General features: G+C 31.4%; 1 protein-coding gene across 2 annotated transcripts; it reads right to left on the reverse strand.

Moving 5' to 3' along the window:
* Positions 1-3509: 3509 nt before the first annotated feature.
* On the reverse strand, positions 3510-11710 carry LOC105321877 (uncharacterized). 2 transcript variants are annotated; one of them, XM_034477576.2, is made up of 7 exons: positions 11658-11710; positions 9837-9906; positions 7103-7282; positions 5806-5910; positions 5215-5397; positions 4607-4648; positions 3510-3946 (listed from the first exon to the last, which is right to left on the reverse strand). In XM_034477576.2, the coding sequence occupies exons 2-7, from the start codon at positions 9904-9906 to the stop codon at positions 3870-3872; spliced, it is 657 nt and encodes a 218-aa protein (XP_034333467.2). In that variant the 5' UTR covers positions 11658-11710; the 3' UTR covers positions 3510-3869. The 2 variants fall into 2 exon arrangements, with proteins under 2 accessions (XP_034333467.2, XP_034333468.2); XM_034477577.2 differs by having other exon boundaries at positions 11576-11675.
* Positions 11711-22662: the final 10952 nt, after the last annotated feature.

The raw sequence follows: 22662 nt of genomic DNA on the forward strand, positions 1-22662 counted from the left end.
AAAATTAAAGCTTGCTAGTTGGTCTGCCCTACCCTAGCTACCTCCTCTCTTTTCTCGTTTTAGAGGCTTAATTATTGTCTATATATGCTTGTAACAAATCAAATCTATTTCAAGTTCTAAATCAAACTGAATTTGACACTACAAAACTCTCTCTGTGTGTGTCTGTCTGTCTGTCTGTCTGTCTGTCTGTCTCTCTCTCTCTCTCTCTCATATCGACAATGGCATTGCCATACCCTACAATACACTATTCTTATCTGGATTTTTGTCTTTAAGGTTGTAAATCATTATATCTTCTATGGTTTAAAACTTTATCATAACCTATATTTTGACATGTCGATTATTTCATTGAGTTTCGTTTCATAGCTAAAACATTTAGATTAAACAGATCTTTCTTCGCGAGCCGATTTTTACACAGTTGGGGCGAACACACTTCGGGTTAAAATTGTTTGGGGGGAAATACATACAGGGCAAACAAACCCACTTAGATTCGCAAAGCCAACAGTGTTATTTCTAATTTAATTGTTTATACTGTGTGGGGTTAATTCATCAATGTTAATTTAACCATTTTATAACCACTATATAAGAGCTATTAAGACATTTATTTGTAGGAAAGAGCATGTACGAATGATCTTTATTTAGAACAGTTTGATGTTGCTAGGATACAGGTTTCAGATCCATGATTTGATTGGTTAATTTAGATATTGAATCTCGAATTTCGAATCTCGAATCTCGTATTTCGAATCTCGTATTTCGAATCTCGAATCTCGAATGATCCTTCTCGGCTTTCGTACATTTCTCATTCAATACTCACAAATATATGCAAAAAAATTATCAAATATCATGACTTTACGCTTGTGAATTGACATAGTAAAGTTTCGTCATATAAAAAAGATAATAAGATTTATTAATGCTATAAATAATGACAGCTTTTTCTTAACATTCCGAATCAAAACCACATTTCCAAAATACCCACACTTTTGTTCAGATCATTCACAATGCATACTGTGTAAACTTTATCTACATCTAAGTTATTGCTACTTTGTATATAATTTTAAAAAATTGTTATCAACACCGTGGAATCATTAGATTTCGTAATGGCTCAATTTTCGAGGAATTCGTGGGTAGTTCTAATCCACGAATTAACATTCTCCGCAAATTAATAAATAAGGGTTATTAAGTCACATTTCATTTCGTAGGTATAAAATAATACACAAAATTACGTCCCCATGAACCTGTAAAATTTAAGCAATCCCCGAAAATGACCCCCACGAATTTTAATGATTCCACAGTATTCGGAGGTTTAAGGCAAATCAAGGACAAATATGAAGTTTGAACTGATACATGTAATGAATGTTTCTAACAAATTTTGTATAAAGATACGATATTTCTTACTACTCTGTATCCATTTTAACAAATCTTTGAAAAACGATGAACAAAAGAAAGTGTTCATAAAAATCAATAAGATAATTTTTGATCTTAATATTTGTACTGATATCATTGAAACGTACACGTCTTATCATAGAACACATAGTATCTTAAGTCTAAAGCGAAACCACCACAAGGAATTATAATTGTTGTTTGATAAAAATTCAAGTTCATTGTTTTCAGGGCATTGGCAACCTTTACGGTCTCTGTACAATTTGTTTTGACTGATCACTGTATTTTAGCAACAACATGTACATATACATGTATATATACTACTATAATAAAACAATAGACTCGAATTTTTTGTCTTTAATACCGAGAAATCGGAAGAATACTGTCTTTTGTTTTATATATTTTAAACATCATTGGTACTTGAAGATTACCAATTTGCTTTTATTTTTTCTCTGTTAAGCTTCGCTAATTAAAAATCAACGAAAGTTCCTCAAAAAATCCCGGAAGTCACCTGGATTTTTTTAATTTTACAATCTTGCGCTTGCGCAAAACATTCACGCTAACGGGATCTTTAGTTTATGTTTCCACAATATCACATCTGCATGAATAAACTCAGAAATACGGGTAAATTTTCATTGGACTTTTGCTATATATTCAGTTCATATATATTAATGATTTCTTATGAGAGAAAGTATAAAATAACAAATATAGATGTACATTTCAACTAAGTACTTTTGTCTTCGTGATGACGATAAATATTTGATTACATGCAAAAAACGTACATTATATTTGTTAGGAGAGTGAAGAAGATAGAATATGTTTTATCATTAAAAATAATGTCCTACGGACCCAGTTTTACAAAGAAAATACGTGTACATTGGTGAAAAGGTGTTGAATTCTTCCATTCTATGGATTGAAATTTGTAGTTGAAAGGTATTTGCAGTCTCAAAAAGGTTTGTTGTGATGAATTTGACTGTTACCTTCAAGGCAACTTCATTAACTTTCTCCAAAAGCGTTCCGGAGCGATTCTGCAATTTTCTGCTAAACTACGGGCTTTCTATCTGTGATGAGGGCCTTTCCCGAGACACAGATTATTAAAAAAAAAAGGAAAGTGTAGTGAAATTAATAGCATTATTCAAGGCTTATAGCTTCGTTATGTAAATGTCAATAATAAGGTGTGTCTGTGTACTTATTTCGGAAATGTCTGATATGCAATGTCAACCCGTGCACGCACGGGCCAAAGTCTAGTGTTCGTAAAAATTAAGGATGTCAATGTTATTACAATGGACTAATCGATTTATCGGAGGCTTTTGTCGAGGGATAGTCGTGTACTCAATGGTTTGTTTGATACTGCGAGTTCTTCAAATAATGTAAGTCTCATACACCGTATTGTTAAGTCAAAGACATTTTAAAAATCAGAATTATACGTATTTAATGTGTTTTATTCAAAATTTAATCAAACCATACATATTATCTGAATAACCGTTAACAAATGCATTGACGTTTCCTTTTTGTTTTGACGCTAACACAATCATGATAATTGAGCTAAATAACATCTACAGCAATTTGATTTGTAATGTAATTTGAATCACTTCGTATTTCTATCGAAATGTAGTATAGTTCGGTGATCTTTTTTACGCTGGAGTAATTAAGGAATAAGGAATCATTCTTTGAGTATTATGAGGTGATAATTTCGGTCGGGGCGTGGTCAAATCCAATGAAGCCCTAAGGGATTTATGATAGATTTGACCACATTGCGACCGAAATTATCTCCTTATTATATTAAAAGAATGATTTATTACATATATTTGTATTATATTCAATTTCTATATTTTAAATCAACATTTTTACAACCACTATTTTTTCATGAAGCACATGTTATGTATTACTACACGGCGCAGCCAATACCGTGTCTCGGTTATGCTGTAAGACACGCCCATTTGTGAAACTAACGTTTTATGAAGTTATCGGGTTTTAGGGTTAAAAAATGATTGGTAATTTTATCACAGACAATGACAGCTGAAAATGTAAATATTTTAGGATATAAAGAAGTCTAACGAAATTCATGGTATGAATTTTTTTATTTTTTTTTTACAAAATTAATTTGTTAACATCCTTTATTTATTTATTGTGAAGAAATCAGCAGCTCTGAATTTGTTTAATACATGTGAATGCATAAATAATAATGTATCTGTGTTTTCTGTGATCAAACACAGAGTTTATAATTTATTTATTTTTTTACATTTTTAGAGTACCAGTATTCTCTTTACCCTGTCCAATGAGCACTGTTTCTTCAAGTATGCAGATTTATTTCTGTCTGTAACATAAGCTTCAAATGCATTTTTCATTATTCTCAGTGCAAACCGAAGAGAAGAGCATGCATGTGCTTTGACTCTAAAACTCATAGTCTTCAATTAGAATACATATCGTCATTACGCTTTGAAAAAAAAATGTATTTCAAGTCGATAAGTCGATATATTGGTTTCAAAGGTTTAGGTGTTGCTTGGTGGTGGGGGTGGTGCTGGAGGTGGGCTACTTGGCTCAAGTTGGGTTGGCGTGTAAACTCCGGCTACAGAAAACGAAAGCCAGTATCATTAACACAATTTCTAACAAACACAAACGATCTACTTTAAAATTATTTTTTTGCGTATAGAAAACTGTAATTAAGGATGATATTTACTCAGCACTTTAAAAACAGTTACTGATGATAACGAAAAAAAACCCGTCATTTATGATACAGATCTTTGATTGAAATATCATTTTTTTTAAACGTAGGTCAATGACTTTTATGAGTTAGTGATCTTTAAATATTTTTCTATTAAGAAATTTCTTAAGAAATACTACAATGATTGAAATTGTTCTCATTGTTAAAATGTAGCAAATAACATAACTTTTTCAAACATGAAATACAGTTTATGATTGAATTTACTTTTTGTGTTTAAAACCAAATTTATCCATGCCATTGAACCAAAAACAAAAAACAATGCATAAACTAACTTATTTCACATGCCAGTATTATAAATGTTCAATTTCACTATTGCATTCGTTTTACTTCTTTTGTATTAAAATCTGCTGCATCGATATATGAGTTTGGTCTCGGAAATAAAGGGAATATATCTGTAAATACTTCATCTGCGTTACCTGATCATACAAGTACAGATATAAAAAAGAGTCTACGAAATGTACACTATAGAAACATACATAGTATTTGGTATACCAATGTCTTTACCTTCCATAGAGAACAGGTCAGGACTTTGAGGGGACCATTTTCCTGGAATGATTGAATTAAGATTTAGTGATAAATGAATTAATATCACACATAATAATTCAATAATTTGAAACATGATATGCATATCCAAAGTGATTGCAGTGTTTATATGCTATTTTGCCTTTACTTAGAAATTGAACTTAATGTTGGAGGTAAAATGAAAAAACAAAACAAATCGTGTGTGTGTGTGTGTGTGTGTGTGTGTGTGTGTGTGTGTGTGTGTGTGTGTGTGTGTATTTAATCATTAATGATTGTCACAGAATTTTTAAACTAATAGAATCTACTCAGTGACAGAAAGCAAAGCAGTTTGAATTATACATTTTTCTAATGTTTGTTTCATACACTATACCTGGTCTGACTAAAACACATATAAAAGATAATAATTACTGTAAGATACCAACGATGTGAACAATGATTAAAATTACATTACTTTAATAAAACTAGTTCAATAGTTCAATGGCTACATGCACCTATCAGTTTGAATTGAAATTGGTTTTTTTCTTCAAAATATGTATTTAAAAGAACTCTTTGACTATGCATACTTGCAAAAGTATAGTTTTACAACATACCTCCTTTGAGATGTCGTTTTGCCTTTATGAAACCAATGACGAAACAAAGGAAAAATATGGAACATAGGACGATGGAAAATAACCCGATAGCGCTGACACTGGCTGCTGGGTAGTTGTGAGTTGGACAATCCACATACGATATATCGCATCCAGACCTTGTGATGATATTTTGACATGCTGGATCTGTTTATGATATCATTTAATGTTATTATACTTTCATGTTAAATACTGAAATCTGATTGGTTTATACGCAGTTGTTAATCCGTTTTATTACCCTCAGCGTTAGCAACACACTTGGCAACGGGTAACACAACGAATTGGTACATGTGGGTAATTTATGCGCATACGGTTCACCGTAGATTTCACGTCATTTCTGTGTAAAAGCAGTAATAATTTCTCTAGAATTAAGATATTCACTATAATAAAAAAAATAGTGCCTGTTTGGGAGGATGATTTCCTTGGGGTGTCAATTTCAACTGTTACCCTCCCAAACAGGCACTATTTATATAATACCAATTATGAATTATGATATTAATGCAAGGTTGTTTTCACTCACAAAAAAGTCACTGCGTCTTGAAAAAAAAGCCTTACATTTATATAGTTCATAGAACCAAAATTTGGTCTCTGGACATCCCTCTGAAAAATAATAACAGCTGTGGTTTTTTAATTCTCCGTCAGAGATTTCTAAACAATTACCTACAAAAAAAAATAAGAAATTGCATTTAGTAAAAGACATGTTTGACTTTCAATGTTACATGCCGATATAAAAATAAGCGTTTATAGATGAATTTTCAGTTATTTCAGACTTCATCTGAGACAAAACCTAAGTATTTTCAAAACATTGGTATGCAATTGTTTTGAGACAAAAATAAATTGAAATCAAACTAACAATGCAGAAACGGCTGTGGTGTCTTACAAAATGCTGAATAGACGTTCGGTGACACATTAATAAACACACAAACAAATATCCCTGCAAAACTGCTTACATGGTGATGTCCATAGGGATTTGTTGACTGGTCCTGAGGCAATCAAACAGTGGTACTTGTTTTATTCACTGTTTTGATTGTTAAATACTATTTATTACACTTAAGTAAAAGTAGTTATCATTAAATAACAGATGGCGAGGACAATCAATCAAAGTTTTATACCTAATTACATGTAACAAATGTATTCGAAATAAATTTGCAGCTTTCTTTCTTGTTTATGTTTATAGAAAACTAGCGAAAGTTGCAAAAACGCTTGTTTGAGTATCAAATATTGTCTCATTGTCCTAGTCACTTGAATTTATTTAAACTATTGCATGCAAAAAAATCGCATGCATGCGTACAGGTTCATGTACATATTATATCTCTCTGTTGGTTTTGGTGCAACAGTTGTAGTCGTATGTCCAACATTTTCCATATTTGCTTAACCCCATCCATGTGAAATGTATATTGTTAGATGATACACGAAGGTTGCTTTCTCTAGAAAGTTAACTCTAGTAATGTGTATATTATGTTAATTCTCAGAGGCAATATTTTTTGGAAAACATTCAATGGTATTATTCGACACAGTTATGTAGAACCGTTTTAATAAGAGCTTGGCTTTTTGGTGGGTTGTTACTATTTAGTTGGCGCATCCAAGCAAGCTGTCAAATGTTGGCATACTTTGTTCTTTATCGTATCGAGATGCGCACCAATGTTATATGTTCTGTTTTGTAAAATTGATGCTGTTTCAACTGAAATGCATATATTCACAATTATTCAGATCTACAAAGTTTACATTAATTTTCCATATCATGAAAATACGTGTAATTACGGAAAGCATATAACATTTTACATGTTCTTTATATGTTTACGGAAAACAGCAGCATCTTACATGTATATATTCATTTTAGAACATTGCTTACCTTTGTCGACAATTCCCATTTCACCATCATAACAAAATTCTAATAAATAATGTATGTTATATCTAGATCTAAGACACATATATTGATTGTTTCCATTTGTATCATTTCCACAGCGAAGTCTGTCTGATGCCTCTTTAACTTCACTTTCACTCTTTGGACACTCGGTGACTTCAGTAAATCCTGTGATGAAAAGGAAGCAATTTTCACATTTTCAACTTCACATTGCTGTTAATTAGTGTAATTGTCTGTTTGAATAGTAAATTAAATTCAAAACTTGATCATATTTATTAATTGTCTACATTAGTTGAATATTTCATACTGTACAATTCTTATGTAGTCCACATAAATTTTAGGAGAGAGAGAGAGAGAGAGAGAGAGAGAGAGAGAGAGAGAGAGAGAGAGAGAGAGAGAATTGTTGTACATATAAACAAAAATATAAACTACATTCACGAGATGGGTAACTGTTAAAAAAGGATGTTTGAAATAGAATAAAGAAATAAAAACATCGCAATCCAAAACAAAATAGAAAAGAAACGGAATAGAGAAAAAACTAAACCATATATACTACAGCTTATTACATATTTCGGATTTTATACTCCTTATTTTAACATTTTTTCCATTTAGGCATATTGTTTCTGATTAAAGTCTTTCTATTATACCATTTTCCAATGCATGAATAGTTGGCTTTATGTTAACTTTATATATAAAAGTAAAAATTTATTGCTTCACAATTAAAACTACCAGTAAAAAAATTTTTATTTTTTTTATTTTTATATCCCAATTTGTTTTTCCTTAATATAACTATAATTGTTTTTATTGTTATTTATCTTTCACTCGAGTTTAACTGATTTATTCTTTAATCAATACAAAAGTTACAGATGCCATTTACAGTGATGCTAAAATATATCTTCAAAAAAAATATATGTTCTATGTATTAGCGTCATGCATGACACTTTATGAAGCGTTTAATGGATAATATTTACATTCTATTATGTTTTTCCATTAAATTCAGTGATGTTTAAATGCCTCTCAATGCAACATCTATTCACTGCGTATGAATTTACAAGTCATATACATAAGTAGTTCTCAAACAGTGATTTCTATGTTATCGGTGAACAAATATTTTTTTTAAATGTTGTCAAAACACCATGAATTACAGTTATTGGACAAATTAGTTAACTTTATTGTTAAAAGCAAAATTTTAAGAGTTATTAATCATGAATTATATTTTCATGCTCGTCGAGCTCATCTCAACAGTCTATTAGATAACCAGTTTAAACCGGTTTTATAAAAAGCAGTTCTTGCTGTTACTAATTTACTTCTTTCGTTATCTGCAATTTATATCGAATTATTTAAGTAGATAATGAATTTCATCAGTAAGGGAATGTAAATATAAGCATTAAATGATTAATATTTGACGTCGTCGTGTTAATAACTGCCGTCAGGGTGAGCAGACAAATTATCATAACGCGCTAACGCGCGTTTTTCAATTTGTCTGCTCACCTGACGACCGTTATTGACACGACGACGTCAAAAATTGATCATTCAATGCTATAATGTATGTGACAATGAATATACATTGAACAACTTTTTTCAGTAAAGTTTATTTGAATATGTATATGAAGAATAGGATGAAGGATATAGGTACGAATGTCTTACAACATTTTGTGTTCTTGCGAAAATGATATATGGTTTTTAAAGGCCGTAAGAAGAATCGCATCTATCTTTGCGTGTGTTTTGCTCAAAGTGTTTCATAAAATCACGCAACGTTTTACTATCATTGTACAATTTATCAGCTTCAATTTGCATTTCTTTGCCACTAGTATAAACACACTGTATAAACATTTCTGTTTCAGACCAAAATTGACCTTGGATGCTGCTGCACTAATACCCCCTCGGTCTCTGCTGATTTTAATATTTACTCCATATTTATGCATTTATATAAACCGGTATATATATATATATATATATATATATCCCTCTGCCTTGCACGATGCAATGCATGAACACACGAGCGCTGCAGGTTCAATTGCATGCGTGTACCTTCAATCGTCTGATCGCCTGATCATACGCAATATCTTATTGCATTATTTTATAACACTTGCTTTCATTGTACAACAATTGCATATAGAAGCAAGATATATCGCAAGATTTAATGCGTTTGCATTGCGCTTTATATCGTGTAAATTTCGCAAGAATACTTTTTTATATGCGATTATTTCGACTACAGTTTACGATCCCAATTTGTGTTTTAAGTCGCAAAAATATTTGTCACATCTGCTCGTGCGCCAATTATGAAAAGGCCTTAAGTATCATTTTTTAAGTAACGTGGAAAAAATAAACCCTTGTAAATTTCCACCCGGGTCAAATTTCTCTTTGGCCTTAAGAGGTGCTACTGTACCAAATTCGACAAAGACGTCAGAAGTCAGATAACGTTTAATCGTACTTTATGCTAATTTCAATAGATATATTTCTTAGAAGCAAATTAAGCAAATATGACAAATGTGCTTTTTGATGAAAAAAGACCTTGTTTTAAACATTGACAGGTGCATTAAGTATTATCAGACTTATGAATACACCCTATCCTTTTTAATCCTGGAAATTTGTCATAAAATAAACCGCAAGAAGTGTTATTTTTTAAAATTGATTACGTTGAAAGAGGGACATCAATATTTGACAACTTTGAAGAATACAAAACAGTTAGAAGTTAATACAATTATTCAGATATGCTTACCGTGTCCAAGGAGTTCAACATGAGAAAACAACGTGCTAAGAAGAAACAGGATAGTGACATTTCCATTCATCTAAAAAGAAGAAAAATAATTCCCGTGTTGCCTTTGAAGAGTCCTTATAAAACTATATAAAATGGAAACTTTATTAACGTTATGTTTTTAAATAGACAATATAGAGAATTCGTCATAAAATGAATGAAGATAATATTCCTGAAATAAACATCATCAGAACGTGGTATCATCTTTTGTGAGCTCACCGAGACGAAGTCGGGTAGAGCTTGATATGCTATACCCCCAGAATAGGCGTCCGGACCTGGTTAAGGTTTAAGGAGCAGGTTATAAATCAAGTTATTTCTTGTTCTTCCTTATCCAATTTTGGCGCATCTGGACCTATTAATGAACTTAATAAACATTGATGCTTAACATGGGTCATAAATTTCAGATGCTGCGGGAGGTTAAGGTATTTAGAGCAAGTTAAAGTTTTTGAACCAGGTGACCTTTGATGGATCAAGCTAAGTAACTACTTGTCCTATATTAACTAAACTTGCAGACATGGTATGTCTTATGATATTTATGCACTTGAAAGGCTTGAATTCTGAATCTGAGCCATATGTTTTGGATACTGGATGATGTTTAGGTTTTTGGAGCTGGTGCTCTTTGATGACTATGTCGTACTTACAACTGGTCTTAACTTCACTAATCTTGCATGGATGGTGCGTATTATGACACTTATGCACTTGACAGGCTTGAATGCGGAATCTGAGCCATTGGTTTTGGATGTAGAAGAGGTCCAGCTTTTTGAAAAGGTAACATGTTTATGTAAATACTTACTTATTCACACTTGCATAGTTGAACTATGTAAATGATTCACAGAGGTAACTTCAGATACTAGGATGATTTTGATTATCTAGATGCCTAAGCAGGTTCCAGAGTTTAGAATAACCAAAATTGCGTTCGAATCTTGAATCTGGTTACAAAATGAAGTGTATTTGTTCATATCTGGTCAGACCTTATCAGTTAATTTAACTATGGATATGTAAATAAAGGTACCTTAAGATACGGAACTTGATCTTGGTTATCATAATGCTGGAGCAAGTATAATTTGTTTTTTCAGCACTGAAATGCGGGTTTGAATGTCGCACACAAATGCTGATCTGACCATTTTCATGGTTTAATGTAACGTTATTTGGATTTAAAATCTCCCCTCCTTATACATACGCTTTTATAAAAAAATTCACACTTCAAAACATTTATTGTACAAAACTTTACTAATACAGTTTACATCTTTTTTTTACGTCGTAATAACATAACCAATTGTATACACTTCTTTCATATCAGAAGCGAAAGGAAAATAGGCTTCTGTTTTGCAAACAAACACAAAAGACATGTAAAACAGTGATATCAATGCAGATATGAAAAAACGTATAGTAAGGAATACGAAACGATGGTCATGTGTTCCAGATATGCTGTCTTGTGTAACGAAGCTAATTGATTTATAAAACCCTCTGCTTATATTCGACAGAGGAAATCAAGGTTAGATGAAAACTAATATAGAGAACATGTCTTATGCATATGTGTAAAATGAGCTATTGTGTAATATTTAAATGCAATGTACTCTCTAAACATACCACGCGTCGTTGATGACAGTGAACATTTCTTTAGTTCAAGGTGATGTTATCTTACAGTATTTTTTAATAATCAAATGTCATACAAAGTGAAATAAAAAGATAATTATACATACCTTAATTTTTCTAAATTAAAATACTGAGAATAAAATACCTCTCAAGTTTCCTCAAAAATATATGCGTAATTGTTTTCTTTACCTGGTACTAGATTACAACAACGCGGATGTTAAATTCCCCTGCTTATGATTTTCTTTAAATATCGAATATTTTGGATTTAACCAGGCGTAAATTAGGAAACTCGTGAGGATATCTGATTATGAAATTCAATGGGGTCTTCAGCATTCGTTTACAATAACGTAGGGTTTTCTTTATTAGATATTTGGATCTAATTTCGTATTTTTATTAAACACTGTATGGCGGGTAAATGTAGAAATAGATCGCCAGCGCGTGTATTTGATATTCAACGTATCAAACAGTTATTTTGTTTAAAACAACAAATGCATCATCCAAATTTTTACCGCTAATGCTTGCAGGCGCTATAAACTTTATGTCAACTTAAGAAGTTCTCTCCCTGTTCACGTTAGAGATTCTATTGACATGAAGATCCCCATTCTCACTGAGTTTAGTTCATTTTCTCTTGTGATGCATGCAAACTAATACTTTAGATTTTGGGCCAAAAGAAAAACAAACTTGCACTAGTTTTATTTTGATTATAGCTACACGTAATAAAAACTACATATTTCAAAATGTAGGTTTGCTGACTGGGATTTTTTTTTCTCTTCTGAGCACAAGCGCATGAAAAATATTCCAATATCACTTCAAAAACTACCTATATGATAGATCATAATGCAATATTGACTTTTGAAAGTAATGTGTTTGCAGTATATTTTAAGTTGGATCAGTAAACTGTACGAAGTATGTGCGAGTTATTCCCCATTACATACTATCAACACACGAAAAAAGCTTTTCTACGCGTTTTGCGTTCCTTATACTTAGTATTTAAAGTGTGTATAATCTATGATCCCGTTGAATTTCGTACATACTGCATTTAGTGTCCAACAATTTTTCTTTTACTGATTTTTGTTGAAATGATAATATTTTGCGAATAAGATACTTTTGTGAATATACATGCGTTAAAGACTTATGATTATTGCCTTGCTTTGAATAAAAAACCCAAGACATTGTGCTTATTTAACACATCTTTGCATGTTTTTGCTTTCATCTGAAGACTTAGAGATTTTCAATTTAGCTAATATATTTAAAGTGTTAGAAAAGTGCAAACAGTGGTATAGGTAAGTGTTGCTAATAAATATAGTGCTACACGCGATGCGGTTGTATAAAAACGTTATTTTACACATTGTAGAAGAAACATGTGTATATTTGAACCTGCACTTTTTAACAATAGCAAAATGTTTACAGTTAAGTTTCAAAGACAAATTTGTTAACCTCAAAGTATAAAGTGGGTATCCATTGTGTTTAAATCAAGTCCAAACAAGCAACTGACAAGATTATTTTTAGCATTAGAATATTTTCTACAAAAATGATAGGCATCTTTTTTCTTTTCCACAAGAACAAAGTGGGCTACATATAGTATAGCGTTTGAATAAGTCAAAATTAAGTAGGCAGTTGTGTCTTAACTAAGTGTAAATAATATTAGTATATATAACGTTAATCACATGCACATTTTGAAGGTTGTTTTAAAACATTTTTTTAAAAAAAGTCTTAAGAAATATTTTTATTGAATAAGTCTTTTTCATATTTTACAAATATCATTTTCGGACAGCGCGTAGTACAAATGGCCTATTGAATACAATTTGCATATAGGAATATCATATTAACCTTTGTTACGGGTATTGTATTTTGAAATGTTTTCTTATCTCTTAGGAACAAATTCTCAGGCATTTGTTTAACATTTGAACAGATAAAAATATAACCTTTGTTTTGTTGGACTTAATTTAAAAGGTCATCTGTGTTGGTGTTACTAAAAACAAAAAATTGATATCAAGTTATTCACTTATTACAGTTTTAAACCAAGCCAGAGTCAATTTATTGTTTATTGTATTGTTTATCGTTTGAAAATTTTAAAAGTTATTGTATTGATATTATCTCATATATCTTGATTAATTTCTAATGATGAGAAACATTAATATCTATACTACTATATTATAATAATATACTCGAATTTTTTGGGCTTTAATACCGATAAATCGTACTGTCTTTTGTTTAATGTATTTTAAACATTATTGGTACTTGAAGATTACCAATTTGTTTTTATTTTTTCTTAATCATTCTTCGCTTATTAATAATCAACGAAAATTCCTTTAAAAAATCCGGAAATCGTCTAGATTTCTTGGGTTTTACAATCTTGCGCATGCGCATTACATTTAAACTAATCGCAGGAGGCTCTTTAGTTTATGTTTCCACAATATCAAATTTGCATGGTTAAACTTAGAAACGGTATTACAAATACGTGTAAATTTCATTGAAAATGTGTCATATATGCTGTTCATTAAAAGAAATACGGGTATAACTCTAACTTTGTGCAATAAGTATGAAAAATCCCGAGAGTTCCGAATGTCAACATGGTGTGTAAATTCGAAGCGAGTAAAAATGTTGATGAAAAGTGTTTAATTCTCCATTAATATTGATAAAATAAATTGTCGTGCCCGGGGAGTGTTTTCTCTACATAGCTCTCCCAGAAATAGATTGTGCAGAAATAAATAGTCAACTCTTTATTTCTATGACAGGTTTTCTTCAAATAGATAATGGATGGTTCATTAATCAAACTCATTTTTCAACAATCATTCAAAAGCATATTAAATTCAATGATTAAACATATTTTTTTTAATAAAAGTCAATTATATTGTACTAAGATTTGAGAAAATTGAGTTAAGTTTTGTAATATTGAGCAAAATTTACGCCATGCATTAAAACATCAAAACAGATGAAATCATTCTGACAAAGAAACTGTTGAAACGCATTCACTCTACAAAACGATATCTTCTGGGGTTTTTTTTTACAAACATTGACATCAATACTTAATGATATTTAACAAAAATCATTGATAGAGAAAATAGGGATAATTATGCATGTACAATTGTGCACGTATATATTACATGCACAACACAACACTATTGTTATTATTATGCCGACTGTTGAATATACTGACAATTGCTTGATGTCAGTCGTATATATCTATGTGTTATATATATATATATATATATATATATATATATATATATATATATATATATATATATATATATATATATATATATATATATATATATATATATATATAAGGAGTGAATTTAAAATTTATTAGTTTTATACGATATAAAATGGTTTTAGGCAGTTTACGCTTTATAAACCGCGAAGCGGAATCTTAAAGAGATTGGTGTTGGTTTCCCGAAAATATAGGCATAATTTTGTCTAGGTCCTGTTTAGGAATGATTTCTTTGTGTTTGATTGGTCGTGAGAGGCCATTTTGTAGGTTTTTCTTTAGTTTTCTATCTAAAACATTTTTACTTTCTAAATTCTCGGTCACATACAATATCAAATTGTCGTCTAATATCATGAATGTGACGGTTTAATGCTGACCTTATGCTTTTGAATGTATTGTTATGATATTCAGACGCTTGTTGTTTGGTTATAGATTGAGATCTTTTTTCATTTGGCCTTGGTGCAGCCTCTGCATAGAACTTTTCAAGATGGCTATTGAGCTCAGGTGCAGAAATTGAATGAAAGTTGGTTGGCTACCCAAGAGCCTCAACACTCCATTCTGTAATGAAATTTGAAACTTTGGTTTTGAACATATCAAATTATGTATCATGCTTATTTACATGTACATAAATCCAGATAGCTTAATGTTAAAGCAACCCAATTCCCGATCTGGATGTACAACATGTAAGTGATGATGACTTGATATTTTCAATTTAAGCACTTCATTAAATATTCAAATCATAAATTCACCTTGAAACAAATTTAATCCCACTTAGTGTTAGATTTTGTGGATTTTGACTGTCTTCTTTCTTTAAGATCCTGTATTTCTGCATCACTGACAGATTATTAAATGTTTAGAAAATTTCAATTTTTTTTCAAGTGTCATTAAAGTTAAGGACATACTTTATTTTTTCTCACCATTTGATTTTATATATTTATTCATTATAAGTGAATGATATCCATTTGAAGATGCCTAAAAATATTATAATTTTCCTTATTTTTAAGCTTGTTACCATAGCAACGGTGCTAACTTTTCATATTTAAATCTTTAATTGCACAATCATAATAGTGTTTACCAAAAATTCGAAATTTGGCACTTTTTCTTCAAATTAGATGAAAAAAAAACAGATTTTAAAATTTCTGTTTAGATACCATGGAAACACACTAAAAATATGAATTTCTCCAGTAATTGTTTTTTTTTCCTTTGAAAAATGACAACTATTTTTAATAATATATTCTACCCTGGAAACCCCAAGTTCTGCACATTACTCACAATATGTTCTCAAATAAGCATTAAAATGCCATTTTTACATCTTTACCCTCAGTTACCATGGCAACTGGACCACATAGCAACAACCAAATGTGGTTAGGCTTTTTTATTCACCAAAGTCAATCAAATTGTCAAGTATGAAGAAAATCCGTGACTATGCGTGGCCAACGAATTTTGATTTTTACATAGAATTGATCTTAAATCTCTTGCTAAAGGATGGCTCTTGCAGCATCACTGTCGTGTATCCGCGCCGGTAGTGACGTGTTTGGATAAAGTGAAAATGGTGGTTCCGTTTGCTTCTTGATAAGTTTTCGTGTTATTTAAGGCTTACATTGTCTACTTTTACATGAAAAAGATCGTCAGATCTATTTAAAAGTGCATAAAATCTTTAAAATTCTACGAAGTTTATGTTAAAATTATGTAAATAAGCAGTTCATGTCGATTAATTGTGAACAACGGAACAGGTTTGGATGACCTTGTTTTTCAAAATAGGAACGGTTTGGATACGCATCTGATACGGTTTGGATGTAATTAATTTGTGAGTGTAAACAGCTCCTTTAATTATCCCCTCGCGAAGGGGATATAGCATCGCTACTATGCGATATACATGCCCTCACTGAAAAGCATGCTTTCAATATAATGGATATCGTCATGTGATAGACATATGAAGTCACATTGTTTAAAAAAATAAACATACACGTTAAAGACTTGTGCATTTAAGCCAACAAAACTTAATATACCGTAATTTGAATTTCAATTTTACACACGCTCCAAATAACTTGCAATTGGCTTATAAAAATTGCATACATGGTGCTTTACAGATATGTTAAGTATATTGTATAATCAATCCATCGATTTTAATTTCGAAAGATTTAGCCTTACCAAAATCTTTACCGACACAAAAAACATGTGTTTACGACAGTTTCAATTGTTATGCTTCTATATCGTTATCGGCTTTAAACGTGAAAACGTCAAAAAATCAGAAGGGATCAGTCAAATACAGAATTATACCAACTTTAAAAAGCTTAAAGTCTGTAAAATCATCTAATGATACAAATATTTTTTTTCTTTTAAAATTAAAACCATATAATATATCGATACACTGCACAGAACAAACCGTGATAACGTGGATATTTTTAATTATTGGTATCCTGATATGGGTTTCATGAAAATGAAAAAAAAAAATATTCTCTCTTATACAGAGTAACTTATCAAACATCATGCTTGTCTATTTTTTTAAATTAACAACTGAAACGTTCCCAAACAACTTTTTAGTTTTGCAACAGCCTAACAACTGCGCTTTGGCAAATTTTTAACAATGAAATTTTAATCATTATACTTTCATGTTAAATACTAACGCGGGTTTTGTACTTTTTCTGCAGTAACGCCACCTTCATTTCCCGCATGAGTCACCAAAACCTCTTGATATACATAGATACATATTTATTGTTTTGATTTTCAGGTGAGAATTATGATTGAATAAAATTTAATGTACATATAAAATGGCGATGTTTACCTAGGTCTCGTCATCACTTGAATTTTTTGGACCAACTATTTCTAACAACAGAGTAAATATATGACTTGGCAGACATCTATGGTACTTTGTATTATATCAGTATAATCACTGGGAGTGAAATAATTGTAGAACTTTCTTTGTCTAGCGATTTACAGGCTTGGTATTGAATGTAAACGAGGCTCACTTTCATAATATTATTACCAAGCACGTTCTCCGTTCAACTTACTTCACGATTATAAATATCATATCAGAATAACTAAAAAACACATCATATAGTCGCTTGCCATAAAAGTAGTAGATAGTTGTCTGTTAAGGTGTTCATATGATATATTGCTTTTCAGGTTAACGTTAAAGGTGAAAAACTTTTTTTTTTTTTTTACATTTGATTGTGTTCCCCATGTTTCAACTCATATTGTCTTTATAATTTAAAATTAAAGAAAGTATTCTTTTGAAATCATAGTAAAAAAAAAGATTTGATATAACTATATTTACATTTTTCAATGTTTTTTCATTTGATAATATATAAATAGTGCCTGTTTGGGAGGGTAACAGTTGAAATTGACACCCCGAGAAAACCATTGTCAACCGACTCGAAGCGGAGGTTGACAGTGGTTTTCGGAGGGGTGTCAATTTCAACTGTTATCCTCCCAAACAGGCGCTATTTATTTTGTTATACTGAATGTCTTTATTTTTAAGAAAATTTTACTGCTTTTATATAGGAATAACGTGAATTCTACATCTAACCGTACGCGCAAAATTTTTGCGCATGTAACATTTTTTAATGTTACCCGCTGCTAAGTGCGTTGCTAACGCTGATGGAAATAGAAAATATTATTAACTGCGTCTTAACCAATCAGATTTCAGTATTTAACATGAAAGTATAACAACACTAAGTATCAATTTGTTCATATTCAGTCCAATAAAATCAAATGACGTTTGCTTATTAAAATATTTAAAAGTACAATTGCTGTGAATTAAGTTAATATAAGTAATAAGGAATCATTCTTTCGATATTGTGAAGTGTAATTTCGTTTCGAGCTTTATTGGGTTTGACCACGCCCCGACCAAAATAATCAACTCATGATATTCGATCAAAGAATGATTCCTTATTCGTTAAATAATCAATTTCTGATCAATTATACACTAAATATACCATTTTATCAGAGAAAAAACGTGCTTGTCTAAAGAAATAAACTTAGGCATCCAGTTTTAGTTCCAATCGAACATGTGGAAGTATTTTGGTTTCATAACGTTTATAAAAATGTCGGACAGGAAAGAAAAATTCATCGTCTATATATTAAGTTCTTTTCACCTGACTTAAAATACATCTTTTGCATGCTGTGTAATTTGAATGACCCACTATTTTTTTAAAAGATGTATCTTCGGTTGCACATCGATAAAATGCAAAGTGCTCTCATTATGTCTAAAATATCAAAAATCCTATAATTTTTAATTATTCAAACCGTACCATTTGCACAATTTATATTTTAGCATCCAAACCGGAATAATTTATTTATCCAAACCGTACTACTTCTTTAGCATGTGCATGAAGTTATTGCTATATTTATACATATTAATGTATTAAAAAGACATCGGTTTGATTTTATTTGGTTAATGTAATGTTTTAAATTAATTTTGGCTGCTTCAGATTTTTAGTATGTGTTATAATATCTACGTAATCTAGAAATAGTTCTTGGTTTTAGCGTTAAAATGACACGTTAACGATTGATTTTTCTACAAATAAGTCGTTTTTATAATCGATGAACGAAAATAACGCACACTCTTTTCAACTGCAAAACCTTCAGAAAAATATGAATGACTATTACGATATTTTAATTAATATTTACCCCGTTGTCGATAGAAAAAAGGACACAACACTCATTGTTTTTGCAATGGATACGCCATTTTCACGTTATCCAAACATGTCACTACCGGCGCGGATACACGACAGTGAGCATTGTTTCTTCTGTTTTTATAGGGCAAGCTCCTCCTCTGCTTCATTTGTTGATGTTGAGACATCAAATTCACCATCCAGTAATTGGTGCATTGTGTCCCAATCAATATCTATAATCTCTACAGTCTCCCCTACACCCAGCATCTCAAAATATGTCATGTTGTTTATAGCAGACGACAACAAACCAAACAAATATAATTATAGTTCCATCTAAATTTTGTCTCAATAATATATTTGGTATAAACTTTGTCTTAATTGTTTTAATGAACAATACAAACAATTTTATTTAATGATATTTATTCTTAAAGGTTTAAGATTGTATATAATGTGTATTGTATGATCTGTAATGTAAACAGGAAGTAATGATTATTATAAATTTAAAGTAGTTCGGCTCATGGACCCATAGAAAACATCCTTTATACAATATAAAACACTGTCATGTGACTGGCTCATCCAACGCACAATAGAACAGTATACACGCACGATACGATAGGATTTATACACGAATAGAAAGCATAAAGAATGTTCATGATAAGCGTACAGTGCTGTCATGTACAAATTTTGATTATCAATAATCTAAATTTTTGTAAAGGACAGGTTATCGTGTCGAAGATTTTACTTCTGTTTATTTTGTTCTTCTTATAAATTTTATCGCGATTTTAATCAAAATACTTTCTCAGGGTTTGAATATGGCTATATTGTTCGGAAAAAACTTTTGTTAGGTTCAAATGTTGGTTAATCTCATTTACTCGTTTATCTACGTTTATGATAGTAAAAACGTCAAATGTCTTAGAGTTTTAGATAATTGAATTTCCTCACCTGTCATCTTTATTTTGCTAAAAGCATTTACAGGCATTATATACTTCAAAGGGAATTAATTGGCTAGGTAATTTATTTAAGGATTAACTCAGGTGTCATGGTCTGAGCTATTATTCATTTATCGTTTTACACATGTTACATAATTTTTGTTTTATATACTGTTGAAATTCTTTTGTACAGTAGTCGGAATCGGAAGCCGTCCGGATATCACCGATCTGTATCAAAATTACTGTCAGATCCTGAATAAATGTTGAAACGCTGATTGGACTTTGCTCGGTTACTTTTACCAAATTGAGGGCTACTACCCGAGTGTTGAACGGGTTATAGTACAGCCGAGTGTCGATCGAGTTGTACAGTGGTCCTTATTGGTGGTGCTAATTTTATTGTCGGTAATCGTCCCAAACCTTTCTGGACTGGACATTGCCGGTAAAATCCTTACGGACATTCCGGGAAAAAGAAAAATTGGTGCAGATAACCGGGTACGATCCACGGACCTCGGCCAAGCGAGTTTTCCCAAAACCTCAACTTACCAGGACCCATAGCCTCAACATGGACTGACATGCAGTTCCGACCACAGTGGCAGTTTTCGGCGCCGGTGTGCAGTAGATGTAATCGACGGCATTACAACGCCTGCAACGCTTTGGAAAAACGATGTCACCGATGTGGACAGGGAGGACATTTTGGCAGAGCGTGCGGAAACATTGGATCCCGCACTGTATATAAAACAGAACCGAAAAGAAAACGAGATTTTCAGCGACTCCGAGAACACAACGAAAGAAAGAAACTCGTCATAGCACTTCCGTTCTCCAAGTTAAGTGACGCCGCTTTTAAACAATGTGTTAGTGTTAAGTCTGTTTTAATGTTAGATTTAAAAGCAAATATGAAGAAATTTCAAGAAACTATCGCGAGTTTGAAAACGGACAACTTGCAACTAGATTCAAAAGTGAAACAACTTTCGTCGGAACTGGAAGATAAAGACGACAAAATCAAATTTTATACGGTTTGTCTAAGTGGCGTTGTTTCGGACGGAAGGAAAATGCGATCCATAATTTCGGAGCACCAGTGGCTTCTGGACAATTATGAAATGGAACACATCATCTTGCGATCTATTAAAAGAAAATGTGTATGCAGGACAGAATCGGAGATCGACAGCGAGTTTTTACGTAAAGAACATCGGCGGATAAAGAAATTCGGAATTGACTTTGTGCTTAAATCATAACAATATAACATTAACTTTTTAGTCTTTTTGTAATGTGGACTGTCAATTATAGTTTTGCGTTAATTGTAAAGGAAATTGTTTCATGTATGCGGCATGTGTAAAATGAGTTGAAATTTTATTAGTTTAAGTTTGGGGACCAAACTTTTAATAGCAGGGAGGAGTTGTCATGTACAAATTTTGATTATCAATAATCTAAATTTTTGTAAAGGACAGGTTATCGTGTCGAAGATTTTACTTCTGTTTATTTTGTTTTTCTTATAAATTTTAGCGCGATTTTAATCAAAATACTTTCTCAGGGTTTGAATATGGCTATATTGTTCGGAAAAAGCTTTTGTTAGGTTCAAATGTTGGTTAATCTCATTTACTCGTTTATCTACGTTTATGATAGTAAAAACGTCAAATGTCTTAGAGTTTTAGATAATTGAATTTCCTCACCTGTCATCTTTATTTTGCTAAAAGCATTTACAGGCATTATATACTTCAAAGGGAATTAATTGGCTAGGTAATTTACTTAAGGATTAACTCAGGTGTCATGGTCTGAGCTATTATTCATTTATCGTTTTACACATGTTACATACTTTTTGTTAGACGGTGGCTATTTATAGCCACTGTCTATTGCTACGGTCCTGACCGGAAGGGTATTTCTCACAGGGACCCTAGCGGATAAGGAACGATAACTCTGTTAGGTATTTCCTGTGTTACAGATGCAGTGTAACAGGCAATGTTCACCTCTGATTCGATTTCAGATTTAAACCAATTTACAGCTCTCGCATATTTTAAGCATTTTAAAATAAATAAATATACATATTTGATGGTTTGTTGATAGAGACAGATCGTGTAAAATATTTTGTTTTTCATGAATATTCATGAAGCATCAACATGATCATAGAAATCCCTACGCTGTAACTGCAAAATAGTGCAATGTTTATACTACGTTTTATCTATCTAAATGCTGCTTATATCATGTATATTGTAAGTTATTGGAATAATTTTGTGTTTATTAAAAGAAATCGATGGTTATTACTTTTAAAAATTAAATAAAATAAACAAACCAATTGTTGGGAATTTAGCGTACCATAGCTAATGATAGGCATCACAGGGTTTCCCGCGCAAAGGACACTACACTCATCGTTATTTACGCGTGAAGAAAATAGTGCAATATTTTCTTCTGGTTGATTGAGGGTATATTAAAAGTAATATCAT

Source organism: Magallana gigas, chromosome 9, assembly GCF_963853765.1.
Source record: "Magallana gigas chromosome 9, xbMagGiga1.1, whole genome shotgun sequence".
NCBI lineage: Eukaryota > Metazoa > Mollusca > Bivalvia > Ostreida > Ostreidae > Magallana > Magallana gigas.